Below are 26,595 nucleotides of genomic sequence, written 5' to 3' on the forward strand. Positions count from 1 at the left end.
ACAGGCTCCGGACGCACAGGCTCAGCGGCCATGGCTCACGGGCCTAGCCGCTCCGCGGCACGTGGGATCTTCCCGGACCGGGGCACGAACCCGTGTCCCCTGCATCGGCAGGCGGGCTCTCCACCACTGCGCCACCAGGGAAGCCCTAATTAGAATCTTAAGTTAAATTACAACCATTGGAACCGGCACAAAGGATAGGCATGATACTGCAGTGGGGACCTTTCTGCAAAGTGCTCACTTTTCTAAACCCAAAATTTACCCCTGAACTATCTGCAGTTCCCCAAGCACCTAGGCACTACCCTCTTGCCTTTCCACGAGCTGTTCCCTCTGCTAGGAAGGCTCTCTCCCTCCTTACCTAGCTCCACTATTTTTTTTGTACTTCCCGTATGTTGGGTACTGACAAGGACTTACCACCAATTTCCTCTTGCATTCTTTGGCTCAGTCTTAATTGGTGGGTACTACTGTTATCCCCGTTTTCTACACAGGAAATTAAAGTCAAGAAGGCGACGTAATTTGCCCAGAGACCCGAAACTAGTAAGTGAAGAAACTGGGATTCAAGCCCAGGACTGCCTGACTCCAAAGCCCATTTTCTTAGGCACTGAAGTACTGTCTCCCAACTCCTTCACGTTCACCTCATTCTCCCCGGTCGCCTTCCCTGACACACACCCAGTCGAAGTTGAGCGCTTCCACCCTGTTCCCACTGGCCACAGCCACCACAACACAGTAATTTTAACTTTCTAGTCACCACACTAGACGGAGCACACCCAAGACAAAGACCGGATCTGCATCTTTGCAAGCTCAGTGACTGAGGAGGAGACTGCAGCTCACGTGGGTGGAAGTGCGGCGTCCCCCTCCCCCGGGCTTGTCTAGGAAGACCGGAGGACTGGACTTGGTGGCCATCCGGTTCTTGCGCCCCGGGGGTGCGGGGCGAGGGGCGGGCTGGCCTGACTCCGAGCCTCCCCTGGCTGGCCGCGGCTCCACCCGTGACAAGTTGCTGGGGGGGGGGGGGGCGGGGAACACAATGGCCGAAGCGGCGGAGGTAGCATTAAGTGATGGGGACACTGAGGGTGGCGCTGCGGCGAGGCCCCGTAGTGGCGATGCGTGCGGCGCTGGGCTCCTGGGCTCAGGTCTCTGGCTCCGACGGTCTGGCCCAGCCGCCAGGGCCCCAGTCAGTCACGGTCCCATCCCGTGGTCTCCCGCTTGCAGCCTCAGCCCGCAGCTTTGAGGTCCTCCGGGCGGCCCACGCAGCCCAGGTAGGCAGGATGGCCCTTCCTGGCTCAGCGCCTCCCGGGCTGTTATCTACGGGAGCAGAGACCGTACGGGATGCGGCCAGGCCGGGTGCGCTGCCAGTCCACGCACAAGGCGGTCTCCGCGAGAACCGAGTGCAGGAGAGTGAAGGGGACAAGGTCATGCTGGGTAAGGAGCTTCTTCAGTGACTCCAAGAGTTATTTATGGGGACCTTGTGACCTTCGCAAAACGAAGTTTCTTCTGGGTTGGATGAGGGTCAGGTTGGTGGCTTCTTGGATTTGGAACAAGCATCACAGACCTCTGAATCCCTCTGGGATACAGAACTGTCTCTGTTCCGTTTTGAACTATTATCTAGAAAGTCAGGCTCACTGCGCCAGTGCTCGTCCCTCCCACCCCCACCCCCAAAAAATGCCTCTAGCAAATAAAATGAGACATCCTGATGCCTTGCAGTAATTCCTGCACTCAACTAAAGTAAGTTAGATTTGGTACAGTAATAAACAGAATTAAAGGTTTCTGAACAGTGATTAACATGACGAAAGTGATGCATAACTAACAGCATTGTCCAGTCTGAACTGAAGCGGGAAAATCTTGGTGTCAAGATCATTAACCAAGTAACAAAATTTAAACTATCCATTATTTATCGAGCGCTAACTCTGCCAGGTGTCATTTTAAGCACTTTACATGTATTTAATCCCCACAAAACCTCTTTTAAATGCTATTACTGTCCACATTTGACAGATGAGGAAACAAAGGCACAGAAACGTTAAGTAACTGAAGGTCACACCGCAAATAAATGGTAGAGGCAGACAAGGCAGCCTATGTCCAGAGCCCATGTTCCTAATGACTATGCTCCAGTCTCTTATGGTAATCTACTGAAATCTGGAAAGCCATGAGTGGTGCCAGGGAGAAATTACGGGAATGGAAAGAATGACATTTTTTTCTGGAAAATTAACTGGACTTCATAGTAAGCGTATTAGTTTCCTAATTACCACAAACTGAGTGGCTTAAAACAACAGAAATTTATTCCCTCACTGTTACGGAGGCTACAAGTCCAAAATCAAACTGTTGGCTGGGCCATGCTCCCTCTGAAGCCTCTAGGGAAGGATCCTTTCATGCCTCTTCCAGCTTCTGGTAGCCCTAGGGGTTCCTTGGTTTGTGGCAGCATAATTCTAATATCTGCCTCCATCTTCATATGGTTATCTTACTTCCGGTTCTCTGTCCAAATTCCCCTCTTCTTTTTTTTTTTTTTGCGGTACGCGGGCCTCTCATGGCTGCGGCCTCTCCCGCCGCGGAGCACAGGCTCCGGATGCGCAGGCTCAGCAGCCATGGCTCACGGGCGCAGCCGCTCTGCGGCATGTGGGATCCTCCCAGACCAGGGCACGAACCCGCGTCCCCTGCATCGGCAGGCAGACTCCCAACCACTGCACCACCAGGGAAGCCCTCCCTCTTCTTATAATGACACCAGTCATATTGGATTCAGGGCCCACCCTAATGACATCATCTTAACTTGATTACATCTTCAAAGACCCTATACCCAAATAAGGTCACATCCATAGGTGCCAGGTGGACATGAATTTTAGGGGGACACCATTTAATGCAGCACAGTAGGGAAAAATTATTCAAGAATAATGTAAGATTAGGAGCTTGGGGCAAGGCATTACCAGAGACAAGAATATTAGAAAAACATGTCAGTTTCAGAATGGTAAATTTAGAAATAATCTGGTTTCCAAGAGAAAATATTCACCATTTCATTTGGTTGTGAGATATAGATTTTGTTCAGGAAGTCCAGCTGGCTCTTTAGTTGGGCCTTACGCTCTGATCACCAGATTTCAGGGTCTGGTCCTACACTTTCCAGGTCCAGAAATTTTACTTTGTCAGTGTACCTATCCAGAATTATTCAGGCCAGGGAAATAGACCTACCCAAACCACAAGAAAGTGGTATAAAAAACAGGGGAAAATACAACTGCCTGATCAGAAATTGAGTGGGCTGTCAACACATTTTCTATCTAGGAAAACCTATAGAGGAAGGTAAATTCTAATCAGAAGTTTGCTTAGGGCTTCCCTGGTGGCACAGTGGTTGGGAATCCTCCTGCCAAAGCAGGGGACACGGGTTTGAGCCCTGGTCCAGGAAGATCCCACATGCCACGGAGCAACTAAGCCCATGTGCCACAACTACTGAGCCTGCGCTCTAGAGCCCGCGAGGCACAACTACTGAGCCCGCACGCCACAGCTGCTGAAGCCCATGTGCCTAGAACCCGTGCTCGGCAACAAGAGAAGCCACCCAATGAGAGGCCCACACACCACAACGAAGAGTAGGCCCCGCTCGCCGCAACTAGAGAAAAGCCCGCACGCAGCAACAAACACCCAAGGCAGCCAAAAAAAAAAAAAAGAAAAGAAAAGTTTGCTTAGTGGGCATGGAAACAAAGCAAGGGCATTGTCAGGTAATATTAATGCAGATGTCATCCTGCTCTGATCACTTGGTATATCTACATGCTCTTGGGAGGAGGGCAGGTGTCTACCAAGGGGACAGAGAATATCCCCATGAGCTGGAGTGAGCACCCTCCCCTGAACCAGTGCTGGAGGCACAGGCACATTTTTGCTCTCTGAGTCCCTCTTTTCTAGATGTAGAAACCTAGTGTTTCTTCATGTCAGGTTTAAGATAATTGATTAAGTTCCCCTGTCTTGATTATTATAATCATACTCCATCCAGTGCTCCTCTGAAACCAGGTCCTGGTAACCATGATTGGACTTAGGAATTCCAGGATTTCCTTACCTCTTTGAGTTATTTCTGCATGTGGGTAATTTCAGCCATTATATGTTGATACTTGCTGGTTTATTATTAAAGAGTAATCTCTTCCAAGTTCTATTGGCATCTTTACTTTGCTCCTTTGAAGGGATAGCAAGCCCACCCATCCTTCCTTTACCTCCACTACTCTCTATACTTCCCCACAGACTTATGTAATCCAGCACAGTGCTGTGTTCTTACTGGGCCCAGAGACAGCCTCTGCATTTAAAGTGGTGCTTTGAGGCAATTACTTTTCAGTCCTTCATGGTTGACAGTTGAGATAAAACTACTTGCCATTCTTCTCCCTATTTATTGGGTATATCCACTAAATGGCCAAGAAGATGAAACTGTAACTAAGGGTCTCACCTCTCAGGCAAAAATATGTCATAAACAACTCTTGAAGTATCAAGGCTGCTCACCATGATCCATCTAACTGCCCTTCTCACCTCCAGAGGTGGGCTCCCAGCAACTGTGTGACACCCCCTAGCCCCTACCACCACTGATTACAGTCAAAGTCAACACTTGACCTAAACTGGGATAACTGATTCTCTTTTCTAAGATTTTGGAAGTGGAACTAAAGAAATCTAGTTAATACAGGGCTGATCTTTTGCATAAAGGAAATTTTACGATCCAGGAGCTAAGGTACTAAAGGAAAAAGACAGTTTGCCGAGAGAATGATGTGGACTCAAAGTCTGATTCAGTAGCTCTCCCGTGTGTTTCTGACAATCAGCCAAGTTTGGGAACTGCTTTTATAGACCATAGAGACCAAAGTTAGGTTTAGAAGCCTTTCTCTTTCCCAGATTATAACACCATTTTTGAGAATCTAGAAGCTTAACCCAATCATAGAAATGTTTTACTTTGAACATTTGTTTCCCCTTCTAAGAATTTCTTTTCTCCTAGCATAGTGGAGGGAAGCCATATATATGTAACGAATGTGGGAAAGGCCTTAAATCAAAGCTCAGATCTGATTATCCATCACAGCATTTATACTTTTAACTTATGTTTCAGATAATGAAAAGAAAACTGAGAAGGAGGAATGGAAGCTAAAGCAAGAAATTTCTGAAGAAACAGGATCAGGACACCTAGTACAAATACCCCGTGGATCTAAATTGTTAGGACCCAGGGAAACTGAGAACAGCTTGGAGAGGCAACAGGTAAACTCAGCAGAGGCTGGACTGCTACACTCTTCTTTTGAGGAAAAGGGGTTCAGCCAAGTGAGCATTACCCTTAAGAAAGGAAAGCTTGACATTGATAAGAAACTGAGAATTTGTGATCTGACCCCAACCGTTACACATCAGTTTCAACAAAGGAAAGAACCTATAGGTGCAAGGCATGTGGCCAGAGCTTCAAACAGAAGTCAGGACTTACTCAGCATCAGAAAATCCATACCGTAAAGAGAAGCTGTTAGTGCAACGAATGCGGAAAGGTCTTCACCAGGAGCTCTAACTTGGTTATATGTCAGAGAATTCACACGGGAAGGAAGCCTTATGTTGGTGGTGACTGAGGCAAAGACTTTAGCTGAGCTCCAATCTTATGTGACATCCACGAATTCATACCAAGGAGAATCCCTATGAATGTAATCAGTGTGGAAGAGCTTTCAGGGGAAGCTCAAACCTTATCCTGCACCAGAGAATTCATAGTGGAGGGAAGCCATATGTATGTAATGAATGTGGGAAGGCCTTCAATCAAAGCTCAGATCTTATTATCCATCACAGCATTCACAGTGGAGAGAAACCCTATGAATGTAATGACTGTGGGAAAGCATTCAGTCAGAGCTCCCATCTTGTTAACCACCAGAGAATTCATACTGGGGAGAAACCCTATGAATGCAGCGAATGTGGAAAAGCCCTCCGGCAGAGTTCCCTTCTTATTCAGCATCAAAGAATCCATAGTGGAGAGAAACCCTACAAATGCCCTGAATGTGGGAAAGCCTTCTGTGGGTGCACAGTTTCTCTTAAACATCAGAGACTTCATATTGGAGAAAAACTTGAATATGAGAAAGCTTTCAGTTCAGATTCAGAACTTAATGGACAGGAGAGAATTCACAAGGAAAAGAAATCTTATGAATGTAATGAATGTGGAAAAACCTTCCTAGGAAGCTCAGATCTTATTAGATATCAAACAATTCACACTGGAGAAAAACCTTTTGAATGCAGTGAATGTGGAAAGGCCTTCAGCAGGAACTCAGTCCTTATAGAACATCAGAGAATCCATACTGGTGAGAGGCCTTATAAATGCAGTGAATGTGGGAAAGCCTTTAGGGGGAGCTCTCAACTTATTCAGCATCAAAGAATTCACAGAGGAAAGAAACCCTATGAATGCAATGAATGTTGCAAGACTTTTAATCAGAGCTCAAACCTTATTTGACATCACAGGATTCATAGTGGAGAAAAGCCCTATGAATGTAATGAATGTGGAAAAGCCTTCAGATGGAGCTCAGACCTTGTTAGGCATCAGAAAATTCACACTGGAGAGAAAGTTCATGAATGTAATGAGTATGGAGAAACTTTCAGTCAGAGCTCAGGTCTTAGCATCAGAGACACCACACAGAATCCTAGGAAGACAGTAATGATAAAATGTCTATATATATATATATATATATATATATATATGTATATATATATATATATATATTTGTTTTTAAATACTGTTGTGTCTACCTTTAGCCATTGTAACTATAATACTTGGAAAATTCTAAGCTTCTTAAGAGCGATTTTCATCTGATTCAGTTTAGAGTGTTCAGCCTCAGGCTGTGTGCAGATTTGTCCTTCCTAAACACTTTCCACAAAGACCTTGATGGGGTAAGCCTTTAATTACATTTTCACTCCTTACTTTATCATCAGAGGTTCCACACCACAGGGAAATCTTGCAAATGGAAGAACTTGCTTGTAAAGCACCTACATCATCACAAAATTGTGTCCTTGTATGTCTTCTTCAGCAGCACCAGGAATATAATAACTTTTCCTATCTTTTTATCCATAATATGAACTGTACCAAGGGAATATAAGATAGGTGTGATATCCTGAACTCTAGAATGAATGGTTCTTCCTGGGACAGAGTCTAATCCAAAAGTCTGAAAATGGTCCTGATGTTTTCTCATTAGAATAAATGTCAATATATAGAGAAGATTAGGGAGTTTGAGCTTGTTCTTCCATTCCTAGTAAAATCAGATACAGAAGCAGCTAGTTTAATTAGGAAAAGGAAGTGACTAGTAAATCATAGGACAGTTACCTTCTTTCATATAAGGGTAGAAGTTGTGATGAAATCTCTTCTGTAGGATTTTAAAGTATAATGGCACTTTGAAATCTGATATACTGAAATCCAGGTTCTGTCACTTTTAATCTATGTAATCTTAGGCAATTTTTTTTTTATGTTTCTGAGCCTTGGTTTTCTCATATGTAAAATCAAGATAACAATACCTCCCTTGGGCTATCGTGAAGATTAAATGAGACAGTTTTGTTAAGCATTTAGCAAAGTTCTAGACACATAGTATACAACAAATGATAGATTTTTTATCAGTAGTTCCTATGGGCAGTGATTATCTAAGGCATTTTGAAGGAAAGGAGACAACATTCTCCCAGGCTAAAGCCTTCTGGAAAATTACATGATTCTGCATTTCCTGATCCTACTTGAAGTCAGAAGGGGCTTGGCTTAGTGTAAGTAAATGGTAAGGATTGGGGAAAGTGGGGGTGGGGGGGATTTATACAAATTTTCAAGGATGCTGTATCTTTTTTCTTCTTTTATTTTTTTTTTGTGGTAAGAACACTCAACATGAGATTAACCCTCTTAACAAATTTTTAAGTGTATGACAGTCTTTTAACTATAGGCACAGTGTTGAACAGCAGACCCCTAGAACTTACTTATCTTCCATAACTGAAACTGCACCTGCCAAATAGCAACTCCCTATTTCTCCCTCCCCCCAACCCCTGGCAACCACTATCCTACGCTTTGCTTCTGTGACTTTGACTATTTTCGGTACTTCGTATAAGTGGAATCATGCAGTATTTGTCCTTCTGTAGGATGCTGTATCTTGGAATAATAAAGTTAGCAGTGAATCTGAGAGAAGTTATATAGCACTATAGAGTTGAATTACGATTTTTCTTGGAGAGGCTAGCGTTAAGCTGAAAGTATTAAGAGGTCAAATCAATAAGTATCTTGCAAATATGATAGTGAACTCTAATTCCTGTAGGTGGCTTAACTGGTTTTGAGACAGTAATAATCAGAGAAAATAAGGAGGTCTCAACTTTTTCACATGATAGAAGACAACAAACAAAAGTCCAGGACCAGATGGCTTCACAGGCGAATTCTATCAAACGTTTAGAGAAGAATTAACAAAACCCTGATACCAAAACCAGACAAAGATATCAAAGAAAGGAAGGAAGGAAGGAAGGGGGAGGGAGAGAGAGAGAAAGAAAGAAGGAAAGGAAGAAAGGAAAGGGAAGGGAAGGAAGAAAGAAAGATGGAAGGGAGCAAATTACATGCCATATCATAAAAGGCAAATTGTAGTGAGTTGGAAAGTCTCTTTTGACCATCTGAACTATTTCAAAGGAGTCAAGGCACTGTTGTATAGTTTAATTTTTGTGTTCTTATAACTCATCGGGTCTCCAGTCCAGTGACCTTTCTATCTATTGTCCCTCCCTGGTTTTTACCCTTTCCTATTAGATACCTCTGTCCAACACTTCAGCCACTCTTTTACCAATATCCTTTTTGCCTCATTCTTCAGTCACGTGTACCTGGCCAAAAGGAAACTACCATGGACAGTCCTAATTGTCCTTTCCTGAGCCTGCACCTGGGTTGAGGAAGAAAATCACAAACCTAGGGAGACATAGGCCTTTGGACACTCAACACTAATACAATTCTAGTCGGCACTCTCTCCCATTGTCTGTAATACCACTTAACACCTGCCCCTCTCTTTGCACATCTAACCACCCACCCACTGCCCTTCTTAGCACGCAATCTCTTCACAAAGAAAGTAGAGACCTTTGCACAGAAACATTTTCAACTTTCTGCTTCCATTCCTTTCCCTCACACATCTCTCATATACTGTAACCAACTTTGCTCCCTTCTTAATAGAACTGCCTTTTCTCATATCTAGGGGGTCATCTTTCTGTCTGTGCTTTCTATCCCACTCCCTCTGGGACCTCACCGCATCCCATTATCCCATCTCCTTCCTGTATCTTCACCTCTCTTCTCCACTGCCCCTCCCCAGATGTGTACAAATATGTTCAAGTATCTTGCGTCCTAAAAACCAAACAAAATTCAACCCCAACCCATTTTTTCCCTATATCATTTCCCTTTGTAGCCAGTTTTTGCAGGATCTTAGTTCCCCAACCAGAGATCAAAACCGCAGTGAAAGCACAGAGTCCTAACCACTGGACCACCAGGGGATTCCCACATTGTCTCCAATTCTTAACTCTCTTCCTCAACCCATTGAGGTCTCTCTCCCAACACACTATCAAATCTGTCTTTACCAAGCACACCAGTGACATTGGTCACTAAATCTCCTCTTGAGCTGGCTCCTTTCCTCCAAACCATTTCTTCCCTGAAGCAGGATGGGTTTGAATGTAGCAGCTGAGGATGTTGAAAATAGAGCAGGTAAATATGTTGATGTCCTTTGGCTGCAGTTAGAGTACAAATAATTTCTCCTTTCAGCTTCTGAATCTCTCATGAAATAAAGATTTGGAGGAAATTTCTCCCTACCTCTGATGCTTATGAGATTAGAAGACCTAAAATTCTGGTCAGTCATATGACACTATGCCCATGTCTTGTATGGTTGGGCATGAGTTAAGCCTATGGTGAAGAGGGCCTTGAACAGCTGGGGACGAGTTTGGAAGGACTGGTTTCTCTGTCTCTGGAGTTTTATTAGAATCTTGGGTAAAATGATTTTTCCTCATTACCTCTGAAGGGTATCCATGACCATTTTTTGGATGTGTGATCAAGGAGACTGTACCCCCATGTGCTTTCTTTCCTCTTAGCATAAAGAATCTGGATCAGATCTGGCAGCACCTTGAGATCCTGAGAGTGAAAGTGAACTAGGCTTCTCTGAGCCTTGGTCTTCCATTGCTGTTCTACTTGCCTCAGAACTGTTCACCTTTTTAATCCATCATACACACCACTATTTGATTTTCTTGAAATACTGCTTTTATTATCTCACACACAGACATGCAAACTCACATTCAGAAAGTAGCCAGTGGCTGCCCATTACCTAAAGTAAAAGTTCTTGGCTTGGCATTTAGTTTGAGGTCTGGTCTAATTACTGTCCCTAAACAGCTAATGCATTGTCCTGACTCTTATCTCAGGCTCTCCTGATCCCCTGCGGCATTCAGAGTCCCCACCGCTTAAACTAACTTTTTCTTTAAACACAGGCAACATGTCTGACAGGTTCTGGTACACACTCAATTCTTTAAAGGAAAATGCCTTGTCGCTTTTTTTTTTTTTTACATTGTTCATTGTAAGAAAAATTCAAACACTGAAGCATGACTTGTTTGAATGAACAAACCAAAGTCCTTTGTTTCTCCAGTCTCACAGCTTACAGGAAGCCATTATTACATTGTAAATCTTTTATGCATGTTCTTTTTTCTTCACACTCCCTACACATTTAGCTTTTTTTTTTTGGCGGTACGCGGGCCTCTCACTGTTGTGGCCTCTCCTGTTGCGGAGCACAGGCTCCGGACGCGCAGGCTCAGCGGCCATGGCTCACGGGCCCAGCCGCTCCGCGGCATGTGGGGCACGAACCCGCGTCCCCTGCATCGGCAGGCGGACTCGCAACCGCTGCGCCACCAGGGAAGCCCCACATTTAGCTTTTTGAAAGCAGGGAACTACGTTTTTGTATCCCCTCTCCTCCAACCCAGACCTAGATTTACATATATATTTTTGTTCAATAAATGTTTGAATGAATGTCCGAGTTTATAATTTTCTAGTTTTGTGGCAGTTGTTGAAAACTATAGTCATCACAGGAGCACAGTATGTGTAATTTCCTTTCTTTTCTTTCCATTCCAGATGTAACCATAAACTAGTCACTGCAGAAAAAAATTCAGGTTATATTATATTTTGCTTGCTTGGTCAAAGTATCCATTTATTTCAAATTAAACTTGGTGACTGGTTTCTAGTTGAGTGTTTTTGTTGTTTTGGCTGTGCCACGCAGCTTGTGGGATCTTAGTTCCCTGACTAGAGATCCAACCCGGGCCCGGAAGTGAAAGTGCCAGAGTTCTAACCACTGGACCTCCAGGGAATTCCCTCTAGTTAAGTATTTTAATGATTCCCATTTAAAACTAGGTTGTTTGCCAGAAAGTGGTGCTTCATGTTACATCTAAATGTAATTGCTCTCTAGCACTTTCTTGGGGTCTTCTTACCCACCCCCTGCCACCCCCAGTCAGGGTTGTTTTATATACATTTGGCTGGTGCACACAATTTTGGTAATTTATATTTTGCCAGAAGATCATCCATTTCATCTAGGTTTTCTAATATCCTACCCTAAAGAAATGGTCTCTAATTCTTTTCATCTCTTCTGATTCTATGGTTATGTTCTATTTCTCATTCCCATTCTGGTTAATTTTTCTTTTTCTTAATAAGGCTCTTAACAAGTTTATCGGCCTTATTGCTCATTTCAAAGAAATGAGCATTTGAATTTATCTCTCCTTTTTAATTTTTCCATGTTTTTTTAAAAGTATTTATTTACTTATTTATTTGGCTGCACTGGGTCTTAGTTGCAGCATGGGGGATCTTTTTTTTAGTTGCAGCCTGTGAACTCTTAGTTGCGGCATGTGGGATCTAGTCCCCCTGCATTGGGAGCGCGGAGTCTTAGCCACTGCGCCACCAGGGAAGTCTCCATTAATTAGTTTTTATCTTTACTGATTCACTCTTCTTTGCTTCTTTGGGTTTATTTTACTATGATTTTAAAGTTCTTGGGACTTCCCTGGTGGCACAGTGGTTAAGAATCCGCCTGCCAATGCAGGGGACACGGGTTCGAGCCCTGGTCCGGGAAGATCCCAATGGCTGCAGAGCAACTAAGCCTGTGCGCCACAACTACTGAGCCTGCACTCTAGAGCCCGCGAGACACAGCTACTGAAGCCCGCGCACCTAGAGCCCGTGCTCTGCAACAAGAGAAGCCACCGCAATAAGAAGCCCATGCACTGCAACGAAGAGTAGCCCCCGCTCGCTGCAACTAGAAAAAGCCCGGGAGCAGCAACAAAGACCCAACACAGTCAAAAATTAATTAATTAATTAAAAAAAAAAAAAAAATTCAGCTTAAGAAAAAAAGTTTCTTAAGGTGACTTAAATTGTTTTATATCTATTTTCATTAACAAGTGAGGTAGTTAAGGTTATACATTTTCAAGCATGGCTGTTGCTAGGTCCTATAGATTTTACCACGAAGTGTTCTGTTTATTGCCTGTCCCTAAACAGCTAATGAATTGTCCAAATTCTTATCTCAGGCTTTCCTGATCCCCCCTGCAGAATTCAAGAGTTTGTAATTTCGCTTTTGATTTCCTCTTTTGATCCAGTTGGATTCTTTTCTTTCTGATTTTTACTAGTTTGCTCAAGTTCTAGTGCATCCTATTTTTTCCCTTGTTACTTTGGACGTTCTACTGTACTTTTCCATTCCCATAATGGTTACCTCCCCTAGAACTCATAATCAGATGCATATTTCTCTCATTATTGGAAAAGAAGATGGCAGTGATTTCCTCTATCAACAAGTCCTTTTTCCCCTACCCCAGTAAACCGCAACCTTACATTTCTTTTTACTCCTCCACAGGAATTGTTTTTTATTTACTAACGGACACGCATAGGCCGGTGGTTGGGAATATTTTCTCCCTGGGGGTAACTTCCTCCTCGGCTGTGACCCTTTAATCAGGTCTGGGAAGATGTAACGAGAAAACAGAACGTAGAGGAGGAAACGCTGCAAAGAGGCCACGCACAGGCTGGAATTTCCCTGCCGTTTAAATCGGCTTGGACGGCCCCTGGGCCTACAACTGAACAGAAAAGCGAGGCCCTCCAGCCATTAAGCCAAAAGGCCCGCTCACGCCGGCCCCGCTCCCCTGTCCAAGGACTGCGATTCCCAGAGCCCTCCGCGACCGGAGAGGTCGCGGCCGCGGGTGCGCAGGCGCACACCTGCCCCCGCGGGTGGGCTGGAAGCGCGCTACGCAGAAGTGGTCAGATGGGAGCTCCGGGACCTGCGAGGTGAGTCTTAGCGGCGGCGCCCCGGGTGTCGCTCTTCGGCCCGCGCTGCTATGGCCAGTCCCGGAAGGCAGCGGCGGTTTCTGCAGTGAGCGCACTCCGCAGGCAACCCTGTGAGGAGCCGAGGCCAGACCGCGTGGAACGGGGTCTGGGTCCCCACGGTTCCCGCGCCCGGTTGCACGGATTACGTCACGTGTTGTGGAGGGCGGTGGCTGGCCCGGTGCGCCTCTTCTCTTCTCTGGAGATCCCAGGGGTTAAAGTGAAGGGTGGGGAATTGTAACTGGTATGGAGGACAGCCCCCTCCCCAGGCGATCGGGCGGTCCCCTGCCCAGTGCCGTGCGCAGTTCAGCTGCGGGCTGGCGCCGCTGGAACATCACCCCGAGAAACAGCCTTCTGCGCTCGTCTTCCGTGCTTCCTTTGTCCTCGGCCAGCGCCCCTGTTTGTGTGCCTTTAATGGCCTCTGGGTGCGTCCCACCTCCTTCCCTTTAGATTTTCCTGACGCTGGACACCTTACCCGAGACCACGTCTTGCCCATAGCAGCCGCATCTCAGGACCCTACTACAGATCATGGGCGTTTGAATAAGATTGCCTCATAGGAAATTTAAATTTTTCTTTTGTTGTGGCCACTACAGAAACTTGAGAAAGAGTGAGAGGCCATCTGGGAGGAGGCTGCCTCTTCAATACCTCTGAGAGTCAGTCACCTTGCACTGAAACGTTTCTCAGCTCTGAGCTCTGGAAACTTGGGTTTTGCTTAAACTTGTTTCTTCCAGTGGGATCCTGGAACACTTTTTTTTTTTCCTGCTGTTTTCTCCTGCTATAGCATTTATCTAGTTGTAGAATCTAGTGTAGCAAACTCTTTACATATCTGTCTACCAGATTGTAAGTATCTCAAAGGCAATGACTCTTACTGGAATAAGAATCTGGAGATGAATGGAGAAAAAAGTATTAAAGGGTATAGTACAGGGTTTGGCTCTTGGTAGATTCTGAGTGTGTGTTAATGAATTTAAAAAAAAAAAAAAAAGAATGGGGCTTCCCTGGTGGCGCAGTGGTTGAGAGTCCACCTGCCGATGCAGGGGACGCCGGTTCATGCCCCGGTCTGGGAAGATCCCACATGCCGCGGAGCAGCTGGGCCCGTGAGCCATGGCCGCCGAGCCTGCGCATCCGGCGCCTGTGCTCCACGACGGGAGAGGCCACAACAGTGAGAGGCCCACGTACAGCACAAAAAAAAAAAAAAAAAAGAATGATTTCTACTTATGTTACAGGGTGCCCCTGAAAGACTCCTGCTAGTATGGGCCTTCTACAGAGCCAGTCCAGGCTAGGATGGCTGGATCACTAACAGCAGCTGAAACTCTGGCCCTTCAGGATACACAGGGTCAAGAGAAGATTATGATGATGGAGCCAAAGGAAGAGGAACAGTCTTGGGAGTGTGAGACCAGGCTACATGGGAACCGCTCTCCCAGTCAGGAGATCTTCCGCCAACGCTTCAGGCAGCTCTGCTACCAGGAGACTCCTGGTCCCCGGGAGGCCCTGAGCCGACTAAGGGTGCTCTGCTGTGAGTGGCTAAGGCCTGAGAGGCACACCAAGGAGCAGATCCTGGAGTTGCTCGTGCTGGAACAATTCCTGACCATCCTACCAGAGAAGCTCCAGTCCTGGGTGCGGGGACATCACCCTGAGAGTGGAGAGGAAGCTGTGACTGTGCTGGAGGATTTAGAGAAAGGACTTGATGAACCAGGACTGCAGGTGGGAAGGGGAACATACGATCTGTTGTGGGAGCCAGATCAATGACCTTCAGGCTGGACAGAGGGGCAGCAGTAGGGGGAGTTGCCAAGTTCAAAACTCTTTTGGGCCAGGCAGAGCAGTGAGTGTGTGTTTCTGTGTGTTTTTTCTGCCCTCAAGTCCTGAATAAGACTCTAGCTCCTCTTCCTGCCCCTGTGCTGACTCTGAGGAGGCTCTCCAAAGTCTCCTTGGAAGCTTTGGCTCCACAGAAACCGAGTGGTGCCTGATCATCTCCAGGTCCCAGGCCCGGCACACGGACCTGCACAGGAAGAGCCGTGGGAGGAGAAGGAGCCTGTGGGAGCAGCCCAGGAGAAACCAAGCATCCAGCTCCAGCATAAGGAGACCCAGCCTTTCCCAGAGCGTGGTGAGGAGCAGGATTCTGTGGGGAGGGAGAGGAGGAGGAGAGGGTATAAAGGGCGCAGAGTAGGTGGTCAAAAGTTGGCTATCCTGGGCTTCCCTGGTGGCGCAGTGGTTGAGAGTCCGCCTGCCGATGCAGGGGACACGGGTTCGTGCCCCGGTCCGGGAGGATCCCACGTGCTGCGGAGCGGCTGGGCCTGTGGGCCTTGGCCGCTGAGCCTGCGCGTCCGGAGCCTGTGCTCCGCAATGGGAGAGGCCACAGCGGTGAGAGGCCCACGTACCGAAAAAAAAAAAAAAAAAAAAAAAAAGTTGGCTATCCTCATCTTGCCCTTACTATTCTTACCTCTTAGGTGAGAGACGTAGCCTGTTTCATCACTCACAAAATTAGGAATAACGATAACCTACCTTATGTAGTAGCTGTAAGGATTAAATTTCAATCAGAACCTGGCTGTAAAGCCTCACCAGCATCTCCAGGCTTTAGAGGGCCCTAAAACAGGACCAGAAAATACTTCATTCACTTCCTGTCTCATCATCTCCACTGCCCTGGGCTACAGGCCAGCCTGGAAATCTTTTTCAACTTTCTCATGACTCCCAAAACATACTTTTTAAGCCATAACACACTCCACGTGAGACACAGCCTGTCATCACCTTTATCTACCACCTACCCCCCACCTAAAAGCCCTATTTGATACCCTCTTCCATCTACACTTCTGCCCTTCAGATTCACCACAAAAACTTCCTTTCCGGCCTGCCTTCATCCCCACAAACATCCTCTCCTCCTTCCTACGGCAAACTCTAGAGGGAGAGCCTCAGGACCACACACTGGCATTGCTGAGTGCTGTATAACCTCATGAACGATCGGGAACGTGACATGAATATTTTGCTAATCAAGAAGACTCTATTTAAATACTTCATTTTACACCACAACCCCACCACCATCAGACAAAAGCCTATGAAAATTCAAATTCTTGTTGGCAACAAAATGGGAAAAACTAGAAATGGAGATTAATCTTAGTGTCTGCTCCATAAGTATGTTTTTATTTCCCAGCACTTCCTTGCCTTTCTTGCAGAGTTCTCCTTGTCTCCTTTACTTTTGTTTTGTAAGTCTCTCTTCAAAGCTAACTACTGTTTGACTTTTTTTTTTCAGCAAGCATGTTTCAGATTTCTTTAACCACAAGCATTTAACCTGAAAAAAAATGTATTTTTAAAGTCTTGCATTACCTTATAGCAATTGCTTTTTGTCCTCTTTAGACCACAGAAAGCATTACAATTAAAAGACAAAAAGCGTTAGAGATGTTTTAAAAACCAAAACGCAAAGCACTCTTCTCTTCGTTTTTTAAGGAGCAGGTCAAAGGGAAAGGCAGAAAGCACCAAGAAGGCAGTCGTCCCTTCAGTAAAGGAGCCAGCTGCTTGGGGATCCTTTTCTGTGGCTAGAGATTTGTGGGGCAGGGAATGACGGGGAAGAGGTGAAGGTCACGGAGTCAGGAGGAGCAGGGTCTTTGCGCGTTTAGGAACATCCCTTTTCCCTCAACCTGTGATTCTCATTTTTCCCTTCCCACACAACATCACTCCCCAGTTTCTTGAAAATATTATTTTTGCTCATATTTTTTAAGAGTAAATCCTAAAAAAAGAAGGTCCTGCCTTGAAATTTATTTTTCAAATAACATTTTTGCAGTGTTCCATTAAGGAAAATTTAGAAAAAACAGATAAGGGGGAGGGGGGAGAAAAAAGGAGAAACCTTCTCCCCTATACAATCCCATCACCAGCAGATGACCAGTGTTCATATTTAAATGACTTTCCTTCTGAATTTTGTCGTGTGTGTATATTGAATAATTTTTTAAGCTTTTATTTTCATGCCAGAAATCCTAATCCAAGTATCATTTCTCCATACCTCCAGAACAGGTATATTTACATTTTCCATCAGTTGTTGCAGAAGATGATGCAGAGCCCAAGGACAGAGGGTCATTGCCAGAACCACCCATTACTGACGTGGAATCACAGGTGCTCAGAGAAAAACTCACCACCAGCACCTCTACATTTGAAGCTGCCTCTGAAGTTGAGGCCCCTTTAGAGCAGCAGCAGAGAAATCTCAAAGGGGAAAGGCTGAAGCAGTCCCCCGCTCAGGGGAAAAGCTTCAGGCAGATGGTCATCACCCTTAAGACAACTCCCACAGGGAAGAAAGACCATGAATGCGGTGAATGTGGTAAAGCCTTCATTTATAACTCACACCTTATAATCCACCAGAGAATCCATTCTGGAGAGAAACCCTATAAGTGCAGTGACTGTGGGAAAACTTTCAACCAGAGCTCAAACCTCATTCAGCATCAGAGAATTCATACAGGAGAGAAACCCTACGAATGTCATGTGTGTGGGAAGTCCTTCAGGTGGAGTGCTCACCTTGTTCAACATCAGAGGGTTCATTCAGGGGAGAAGCCCTATGAGTGTAATGAGTGTGGGAAGGCCTTCAGTCAAAGCTCATATCTAAGTCAGCATCTGAGAATCCACAGTGGTGAGAAACCTTTCCTATGTAAAGAATGTGGGAAGGCCTACAGATGGAGTTCTGAGCTTATCAGACATCAGAGAGTTCATGCCAAAAAAGAGCCTTCCCAATGGACTGTGGGTGAGAAAGTCTCCAGACAGAATTGTACCTTTGTCTGATCAGTTTTAGGACTATATTCCATAAAAGTTATAAGCACCTTAAGATTTTTCCTGTGTCTTTCTTGATTTAGGAAAAAATGTTTACCTAGTTCCACCTTCAGCTCATCGCCTCATGCCCTCTGTTTGAGATGACTGTATCAACTAGCGTGCCTTTGGCTGCGAGTAACAGCCAAGATGCCGACTTCATTAGGGTTCTGGGCCTGGCACAGAGCAGCTGTGCAGGCAGTGGCCATCCTATATTAGTATTATTGTGAATGGGCCTTTGGTCCTGGCCCTTCCTCAGCCCCATACTGAGCTGCCTCTTGGGACAGGGTCACATCTACAAGTGTCCAGGCATGAGACAGAAACCACACTTGTTCTCTGAGCAGGAAATGTTTAATACAAAGAAGTGCTAGCTAGTAAAGGGGGATTATCTGTTAAAGGAGGTAACGAGATCTTAATATGGGAATAGCAGCATGGGGAACAGCTACTACCTCTAGGACTGAGGGAGAGCATCAGAGGAAGAAGCAGACCTAGGAGAGCCAACCCTCCCCCGCACCCCCAGCCCAAGACTGGACAGGTGAAATTCAGGCCTGACTGGACAGGTGTGGCTGCCCCAGGGGTATGTGCGAGCTGGTCTGTACAGGCTCGCAACAGCCAGTTCTGCACTTCTTTTCGCCAGCCTGCACTGAAATTGGCCATGGTGAGAGTATTCATGCCGTGGAAGTCAGGAAATGCTACAAATCAGGGCTTTTCTTTTTTAACTAGTTGTTAAATATTGACACTGGCTGGTGAAGTTCATCAAGGCTCTGCAGGTCAGAGCAGGAAGCCACTGGTCGAGGTGCCCACAAACTCACCAGAGGACGGGTGCTGCACTCTAAGGACAAGAAGGAAAACTACCAGAAAGACAGGCCCCTTCCTCTTTGCTGTGTCCCTCCAGTGCCCTTTACTGGCAAAGCCTGACACTGTGCCAGCTGGCAAAGGGGAGATGTCGACAGTTCCAGCTCCAGTCTCATAGAGTACGGCAGGGGATGGCAGACTTGGAGTGAGGAGGTGATTATTTGCTAACTGGCCCATGTTATAAGCTCCTTTCCACCTCAGGACCTCTGTCCTCATTCTCCATTCCCTAACTCCATGCTCTCCTCCCAGATAGTTACGTTACATAAGTCACATTTTACTTTGTCTAGATCTCCACTTAAGTGTCACCTCTTGAGAGAGGCCTTCCCTGACTCTGAGATACAAGTTTTATTTCTCTCTCACATAAATGTCCAGACATGAGCAGGTGGTCAGCAAACAGCCCACAGGCCAAATCCATCTTGCGGCCTGTTTTTTAAAGCCCACAAGCTAAGAATGGTTTTTACATTTTTTTAAGTGTAAAAAGCAGGAAAGAAGAGTTAAGTGACAGACTGTGGCTCACAAAGCCTAAAATATTTACTTCTGGCCCCTTACGGGAAATTTTTTTCAAGCCCTGGTCTAAGGGACAGCTCAGTTTAATTCCACCAGGTACGTCAGGGACCCACCTTGCTCCTCTGTCCCCTGGATTAGGATGTGTTTGTCTGCATGGTTGATGCTGGATCCTCACTGTATCCACATCCCATTTCCCAGGAAGAGTGAAGTAATGGTCTCAAGGACTGGCAATTTCCTTTTCAGCAGGTGTCACAGAACGGGACCCAATCCTTTGGTGAAGATTCAACTACACAGCCACATCTACCTACCAGGGAGGCTGGAAAACACCTCTAGTAGGGTGACAATTTGCCCAGTTAAAACTGGAGAAGGAGAGAACAAATTTGGGAAGACCATGAGCGTGCTCCACCCCATGGAACATCTCCCCACTTCTGCAGCCTGGTGCTGAGGACTGACTGGCGAAGGAGAGTCCTGGTCCCTGAAAGGGCAGAGCAGGATCTGGGAAGCAGATGATGTGGTCAAGACGTCAAGGGTATGGATTAGAGCTCTGGTCTTGGTGGTGGTCACTCCAGAAATAGCCATCATTTTGACTGCAGCACCCTGTATTCATCACTGAGGAGAGCTGAAACCAGAATATTTTGTAGGCAAAATGTTGACCTGAGGCCATCTCTTCTGACTTCGTTAGTGCAAAAGAAGCTATTCCAACAGCAGAGGTTCTGTATACTTAGTTTGGTTGTATTACAGGAACTAGTTCCGTATCCAAGAGGGGCTCCTGGGATTTAAAGGTGCCATACTGGTCCAATCATAATCTGTTCGTGTTTCTATGTATGAGTGCCCTGCTCACAGGTGCATTTTGGAATTCACTGGTAGCAGAAAGTCCCCCTAGCTGTGCAGCTGAATAAACAAAAGAACTTGTACCTGCTAACGAGTGTGGTCTTTTGTCCACAGCAGGAGATAGAGGAAGAAACAGATTGTTCCCCCTCTCAGGAAGCTGATAGGCAGCCTGCAGTTGAGAGAACCCTTTCGGCAGCAGTGGTCAGTTCAGCAGTGGTGGGCTCTGCAGGCAGGCAGCCAGTACAGATCCCAAAGCTCAGGACTCACTAGCTGTGGTGATCCTGTGAGTTCATGAGGGCTGCCCGAACAAAGTACAATAGACTGGGTGGCTGAAACAATAGAAATTTATTTTCTTAAGATTCTGGAAGGTAGAGGTCAAGATCAAAGTGTTGGTAGGGTTGGTTTCTTCTGAGGTCTCTCCCCTTGGCTTGCAGATGACCACCATCTCCCTGTGTCTTCACATGGTCTTCCCTCTCTGCATATCTGTGGCCTAAATTCCTCTTATAAGAGCACCAGTCATCGTGGGTTAGGGCCCACCCTAATAACCTCATTTTAACTTCACTACCTCTTTTTTTTTTTTTTTTTTATGTACGCGGGCCTCTCACTGTTGTGGCCTCTCCCGTTGCGGGGCACAGGCTCTGGATGCGCAGGCTCAGCGGCCATGGCTCATGGGCCCAGCCGCTCCGCGGCATGTGGGATCTTGCCGGACCGGGGCACGAACCCGTGTCCCCTGCATCGGCAGGCAGACTCTCAACCACTGCGCCACCAGGGAAGCCCTCACTACCTCTTTATAGACCCTATCTCCAAATGCAGACACATTCTGAGGTACTGGGGATTAGGACCTCAACATGAATTCTGTGGGACACATAACTCAGCCTTGGGTAAATCACTCTCCTAGTCTCAGCTTTCTCTTCTGTAAAATGGGGGAAATAATAGTACCCATCCATAGGTCGTGATGGGGATTAAATTCAATAACACCTAGCCCAGTGACCAGAACAGGTAACATTAAAAAATGTTAGCTTAGGGCTTCCCAGGTCAAAAATAATTTAAAGGAATTAAATTTAAAAAAAAAAAGTACCCAACAACATACAATTTACAATGCCTGGCACCCAATCAAAAATTAAAGGCATGCAAGAAAAAGGAAAACATGATCCATAATGAGGAGAAAAAATCGATAGAAACAGATCCAGCAATGACACAGATGATAATTATTAGACAAGGACACTGAATGCAGCTATTATACTCCGTATGTTCAAAAAGGTAAAGGAAAACATGAGCACGGAGAAAGAGAAGAGATATTAACAAGACATAAACTGAATTCTAGAGATGAAAGATATGTCTGAGATGAAAAATGTACTGGATAGAAACTATCCAAAATGAAATACAGAGATTAAAAAATACATTTAAAAAAAATAGATGAACAAAGCATCAATCAGTAAGTTGTGAGACAACTTTAATCAACCTAATACATGTGTAATTAGAGTCCCAAGGGGAAGAAAGAGGAAAGCAGAAAAACATTTGAAGAAGTAACAGCTAACAACTTTCCAAATTTGCTGTAAACTATAAATCTACAGATCCAAGAAGTTCAACAAACACAAAGCAGAAGAAACGTGAAGACAGATACACCAAGGTACTATCAAAATCGAATTGCTTAAAGCCAGTAATAAATACATAGGCAGCAGAATTAGCTGAGATATGGAATTTCATTTTAGAAACAAGAACTAAAACTTATAAGCAGTAGAAAGAAGTTTTGACTTTTCCTATAAGCACTTCACAATGGAATTCCCACTCGTAAAGGAAGGAATCTTCTGTGATAGACCTGCAAACATAATACATTGGCCCTGACAAAGAAACAGTGTTATAATGGTAATTAGATTCCCATGTCAACTTACAAGGGCTACTTAGTGTCCTTAAGGTAGATGAAATAATGTACATTTAAGATAAAACACAGAAAGAAAAAAAAACAGGAAATAAAAATAAGTACAATGTAGTGGTTAAGATGCAATTTTTATTCTCTTTGAATTCTAACGCTTGTGGGAAAGATCTTTAGCTTGGGGTAAATCAGAGGAGAAAGAAAGTGGGTAAAAGAGAAAAAGAAACTGCATTTATTGGGCTCCTACTATACACAAAGCAGTGGACTGTCAGATATACCATTTTGTACTATACTCCCACAAACTTGAAGCGTGGGTATTTTCCCCACTTTATGGATGAGGAAATTGAAATTCAGGGAATAACCAAGATTAGACAATCCAGGATGAATTCTGAAGGGATTTCTGGGTGTGTATGGGGTCTTTACAGGCTGGTAGCACTGGTTATTTGGTTGTTTGCCTTAAAAACAAATGGCTACTTTTTCCTTGATTCACTTGCATTTCCTGCATTACTGCTGTTTCTTTGCTTAATTGGAATTTATTTCTAGCTAATGAACGGGTCCACGTGGCATAGAGAGAAAAAAGGGACACTTTTCCCCAAGGTACCTGAGAAAACATTTTAAGAGAAAAAGAAGCTCTCCCGCTCTCCCTCTCTTCCTTCTTTCCTCTTTCCCCCGCTCTCCCTCCACCATGTGAGGACATAGTGAGAACGTGGTCACCCACAGCCCGGAAGAGAGCTCTCAGTAGGAACCAAATTGGCTGGCATCTCAATCTGGGATTTGTAGCCTCCAGAACTGTGAGAAAATAAATTTCTGTAGAAAGGAATGAAGGAAGGAAAGAAAGAGAGAGAGAGAGAGAGAGAGAGGGAGGGAGGGAGGAAGGAAGGAAGGAAGAAAGAATGAAAGAAGGAAAGAAAGAGAAAGGAAGGAAGGAAGGAAAGAAGAAAGGAGGAAGGAGGAAGGAAGGGAGAAAGGAAGAAAGAAAGAAAGAAAGGAGTTAAAGAGGCGTTGCCTGTATTCAATGGACAGAACATCCAGCCTGGCAGGGTTCTGCTGTAGATAGTGAGGCTCCCAACATATGGTTTGTCCTGCAATAGATTCTAATCTTTTCAATAACAAGTCATTTAAAAACTAATTTTCAAGGAATTCCCTGGCCATCCAGTGGTTAGGACTCCACGCTTTCACTGCTGAGGGCCCAGGTTCAACCCCTGCTCAGCTGTGTGGCTCAGCCAACAAAACAAAACACACAAGAACAACTAGTTTTCAAGATTATCCTGAGCATACTACTACATATGAAGAAAACATAAGCCCATGATGATGCTGAAGCAGCTGCAAAAATAAGAATACTGAATCCCAGCAAATACATTTAAGATATAGCTCACATGAAGAAAAAAATTAATATATCCAAGAAGATGGAAATAATGTATAAAAACAGAAACGAGATCAAGAAGTAAACAAAGCCTCTTATGAAAGAAAGATTTTGAGGATGGTACAGGTGAAGTATCTGATTTGGGTTTTGTTTTGTTCCAGTGCTGAAAGTTGCAAGGAAAAGAGGTGTGTTTAAGGCAATCTGTGGCTATCTTGTATTTGAGTAAATCGTATAGTGGATCAATTCCCTCAGCTAAAGAAAGGTTTTGGTTCAACTGTTTAACATTTTACATGTCCCCATATCACATAAAGAGATATAATTTATATTAGATGGGTGATATAGACCTTTAATGCCGTGGCCATCATTTTAGGAGATAAAGGATCTGCATAGAAAAATAAAGGACAGCAAAGGCATTATGATTCTACATTCAGTTAATTAAATTTGAAATGTCCAATTCATCATTTATGGCCTCTTATTTATTTAAGTCATTCATTGGTTAATTTTTGAGTGGCAACCCTGGGCTGAATGCGATACGCTCTTCTACAACAAGGTAGCCCTGTCCTCAAGGAGCAGGACAAAATTAGCTGGCACAAAGGGCATTTCCAGTCTAGTGACATCGGTAAAGAAGAGGAAAGATCAGAGCAAAGTTTCAGGTCGGAATGAAAGTGTCCTACAGTGAGTAAATCCCCAGATCGCTGTGCACTGTGGATGCTCTGATGCTGAAACTGGTGAGTTCTGATCAGAGGATTTTCCGCATTGGTATTCCAAGGGCCTCTCCAGTACAAGTTTTCTGATGAACTCCAAGGTGGGAATTCTGTCTGAAGGTGGAATTCATTACATTAGCAGGGTTACTCACCAGTGTGAACTCTCTGATGCAGAGAATCTCAGCTCCACCCGACCGCATGAAGACCTCTCGGGTCTTTCCTACATTCGCTGCACTCCTGGGATTCCTCCCACTTGGGAGTCAATGGAGTGGAGTGTGGATTATAGTCCTCCTGTGACTAAAGTTCCGCCCTGTCCCCACCACAACCCAGCTCAGAGAATGCCGACATAACCAGCAGATCAGGGGCACAGAAGCATTTTTCTCCTTTCTAGATGATGTTTTGGGTAATCTGCCCACTCCAATGCATAATCACCCTTCTTAGCAAAAGGCCTCAAATAATCAACTCTGCTGGCCACCCTGCGCTCATTCCCTCCACATCTGTCGTCTCAGTTCCTCCAGCAGCCTCAGAGGACAGTGCTTTCTTCCTTCTTTCTGAAGCCAAACCTGCCTTCTGTACCTTGAGTATGTCCTTTCCCACTGCCACTAAATTAAATTTTAATAATTAGTTATTAGATAAGTATCTTAATAGGCCTGGTTGGAAGTTCGAAAGAACCTGGGCCGCGGCAAGGACTCCATGAACATCAGGGGGAACGGCGGAATAGATCCCACCCTGGGATGTGAAACGTCCTCACAAACGACAAATCACGGCGGCTTGAGAGACGCCAGCCCAGGTCCCGTCCGGCGGGTACCCCAGTACTTGACTCTGGGGTCAGCAGCGCGCAGTAGCCCACTCTCGGGGCCCTCCCACCTCAGCCTCCGGCCCCCACCGGTCACCAGCAAAAAGGCACCCCGGGCCTCGACCAATCACGCCGCGCGCCGCCCCGGCCCGCCCCCGCCCGCCAGGTGGCGCACGGACAAGGGTCCCCAGGCTTCCGAGAGCGGCCCCAGCCTCAGGGCTCGATGAGGCTCTTATCAGTACCTCTTGGTCCCGGAGGCAGTGGTGGCCGAGCGCTTTCGATGACTTAGAGGTTCGTCGGTGTCGGTGCCGGCAAAGTTGGGTCCACCGATGAAAACACTGTCTGCAAAGCGTAGTACAAATAAACATCAGCATTCTCGTCAGCGGCACCGCAGGAGAGATGCGAGTCGCGGCCGAGCCCCAGTGCGAGGCCCAGGCTGGAGACAAGGACGTGGCAGGGACTGCCAGCGGGTGCAGAGGAGTGAGCTCACGTCCTGGGGCTCGAGGAGGGGGCCGCGCCTGGCTCGTCGGCCGCCGCTCCCCAGCTCTCAGGGAGGAGGCGGGCTTCCTCCTCCGTGGGAGAATCGAAGCCTTCTCGCCTACTCCCCACTCCGCAGGGCTGACCTCTACTGCATAGCTCAAGTCCCCACCAGCCTCTTAGCGCTTAGCCCCCCCGCGCGTTGCACAGGTCCCAACGTGTCGTAGGGGCTCAGCAGGTGGTTGATGAATGTGCAGGGGCCCCGTTATTGAGGCTCCTCGCCTCAGGTTATCACCAGAATCACCACGTCCCGCTTCCCACTGGAATTTACTGAGGTTCCAACTCCCGAACTTTCAGGGGTTCACCCAGGCAGATAGTCTTGGCATAGCTTCATCCCCAAAGCTGAGGGATGTGATGAGGTAGAGGTTATTGCGGGTTACTTGGTAATTTGTTTTATAGGTAAAAGTTTGATTTCAGGACCGTGTAAAGGACTACAGAGGTCCAAAGATGAGTTTCAGATGGTCCATGAGTTCCCTGAATTTGCATGCACATTTTTCTAGATAGAGCTTTCCTGAGTCTCAAAGACCCCGTACCTAACAACCTAAGGAAACTGCCTCAGACCAGGAGTCACTCAGGAGAACATGTCAAAACAAAACAATAATAAACACCAGCACAGAAATCTCAGTAACATTTTTTTTAAATCCAGAATATCTTTTTTTTTTTCCCCCTGCACTGCAAGGCTTGTGGGAACTTAGTTCCCTGACCAGGGATCGGGCCCTCAGCAGTGAAAGCACAGTGTCCTAACCACTGGATACCAAGAAATTCCAGATCCAGAATACCTTACATTAAGTTGATAATCCTGAAAAACTAACTGTATCTATCTAGATAAACAAAGTAGGTAACATTTGCCCTGTCATGAAAGATAAAAGACCTCACCAAGCAAAGCAGAAGATCAAGGACCGAGTAAACAGGACTTCCCTGGTAGCGCAGTGGTTAAGGATCCGCCTGCCAATGCAGGGGACACGGGTTCGAGCCCTGGTTCTGGAAGATCCCACATGCCGTGGAGCAAGTAAGCCTGTGTGCCACAACTACTGAGCCTGCATGCCACAACTACTGAAGCCCACGAACCTAGAGCCCATGCTCCGCAACGAGAAGCCACGCAATGAA

At 45.8% G+C, this 26,595-nt stretch overlaps 2 protein-coding genes across 2 annotated transcripts; both read left to right on the top strand.

Annotated features, from left to right (window-relative positions):
• The first annotated feature begins 1,097 nt into the window (after nt 1–1,097).
• Nucleotides 1,098–13,803, top strand: LOC136139161 (zinc finger protein 594-like). Its single transcript, XM_065898055.1, is given in 5 exon segments — nt 1,098–1,416; nt 4,939–5,012; nt 5,663–6,598; nt 13,078–13,210; nt 13,697–13,803. Coding segments are annotated over 5 exon segments (1,569 nt in total).
• Nucleotides 13,412–18,041, top strand: ZNF232 (zinc finger protein 232). Its single transcript, XM_065897567.1, has 4 exons — nt 13,412–13,671; nt 14,470–14,947; nt 15,221–15,347; nt 17,238–18,041. Exons 2-4 carry the CDS (start codon nt 14,528–14,530, stop codon nt 17,996–17,998), a joined length of 1,308 nt encoding a protein of 435 aa, XP_065753639.1. The 5' UTR covers nt 13,412–13,671; nt 14,470–14,527; the 3' UTR covers nt 17,999–18,041.
• Nucleotides 18,042–26,595: the final 8,554 nt, after the last annotated feature.

Source organism: Phocoena phocoena, chromosome 19, assembly GCF_963924675.1.
Source record: "Phocoena phocoena chromosome 19, mPhoPho1.1, whole genome shotgun sequence".
In the NCBI taxonomy this organism is placed as follows: Eukaryota; Metazoa; Chordata; class Mammalia; order Artiodactyla; family Phocoenidae; genus Phocoena; species Phocoena phocoena.

Excerpts from the sequence above, each read along its gene's own strand:
- ZNF232 (XM_065897567.1), top strand. The coding sequence starts at position 14,528 with ATGGCTGGATCACTAACAGCAGCTGAAACTCTGGCCCTTCAGGATACA. Across the intron at positions 14,948-15,220 it reads TTGATGAACCAGGACTGCAG|GTCCCAGGCCCGGCACACGG; the intron begins GTGGGAAGGGGA and ends GATCATCTCCAG. Across the intron at positions 15,348-17,237 it reads CCAGCCTTTCCCAGAGCGTG|AACAGGTATATTTACATTTT; the intron begins GTGAGGAGCAGG and ends CCATACCTCCAG.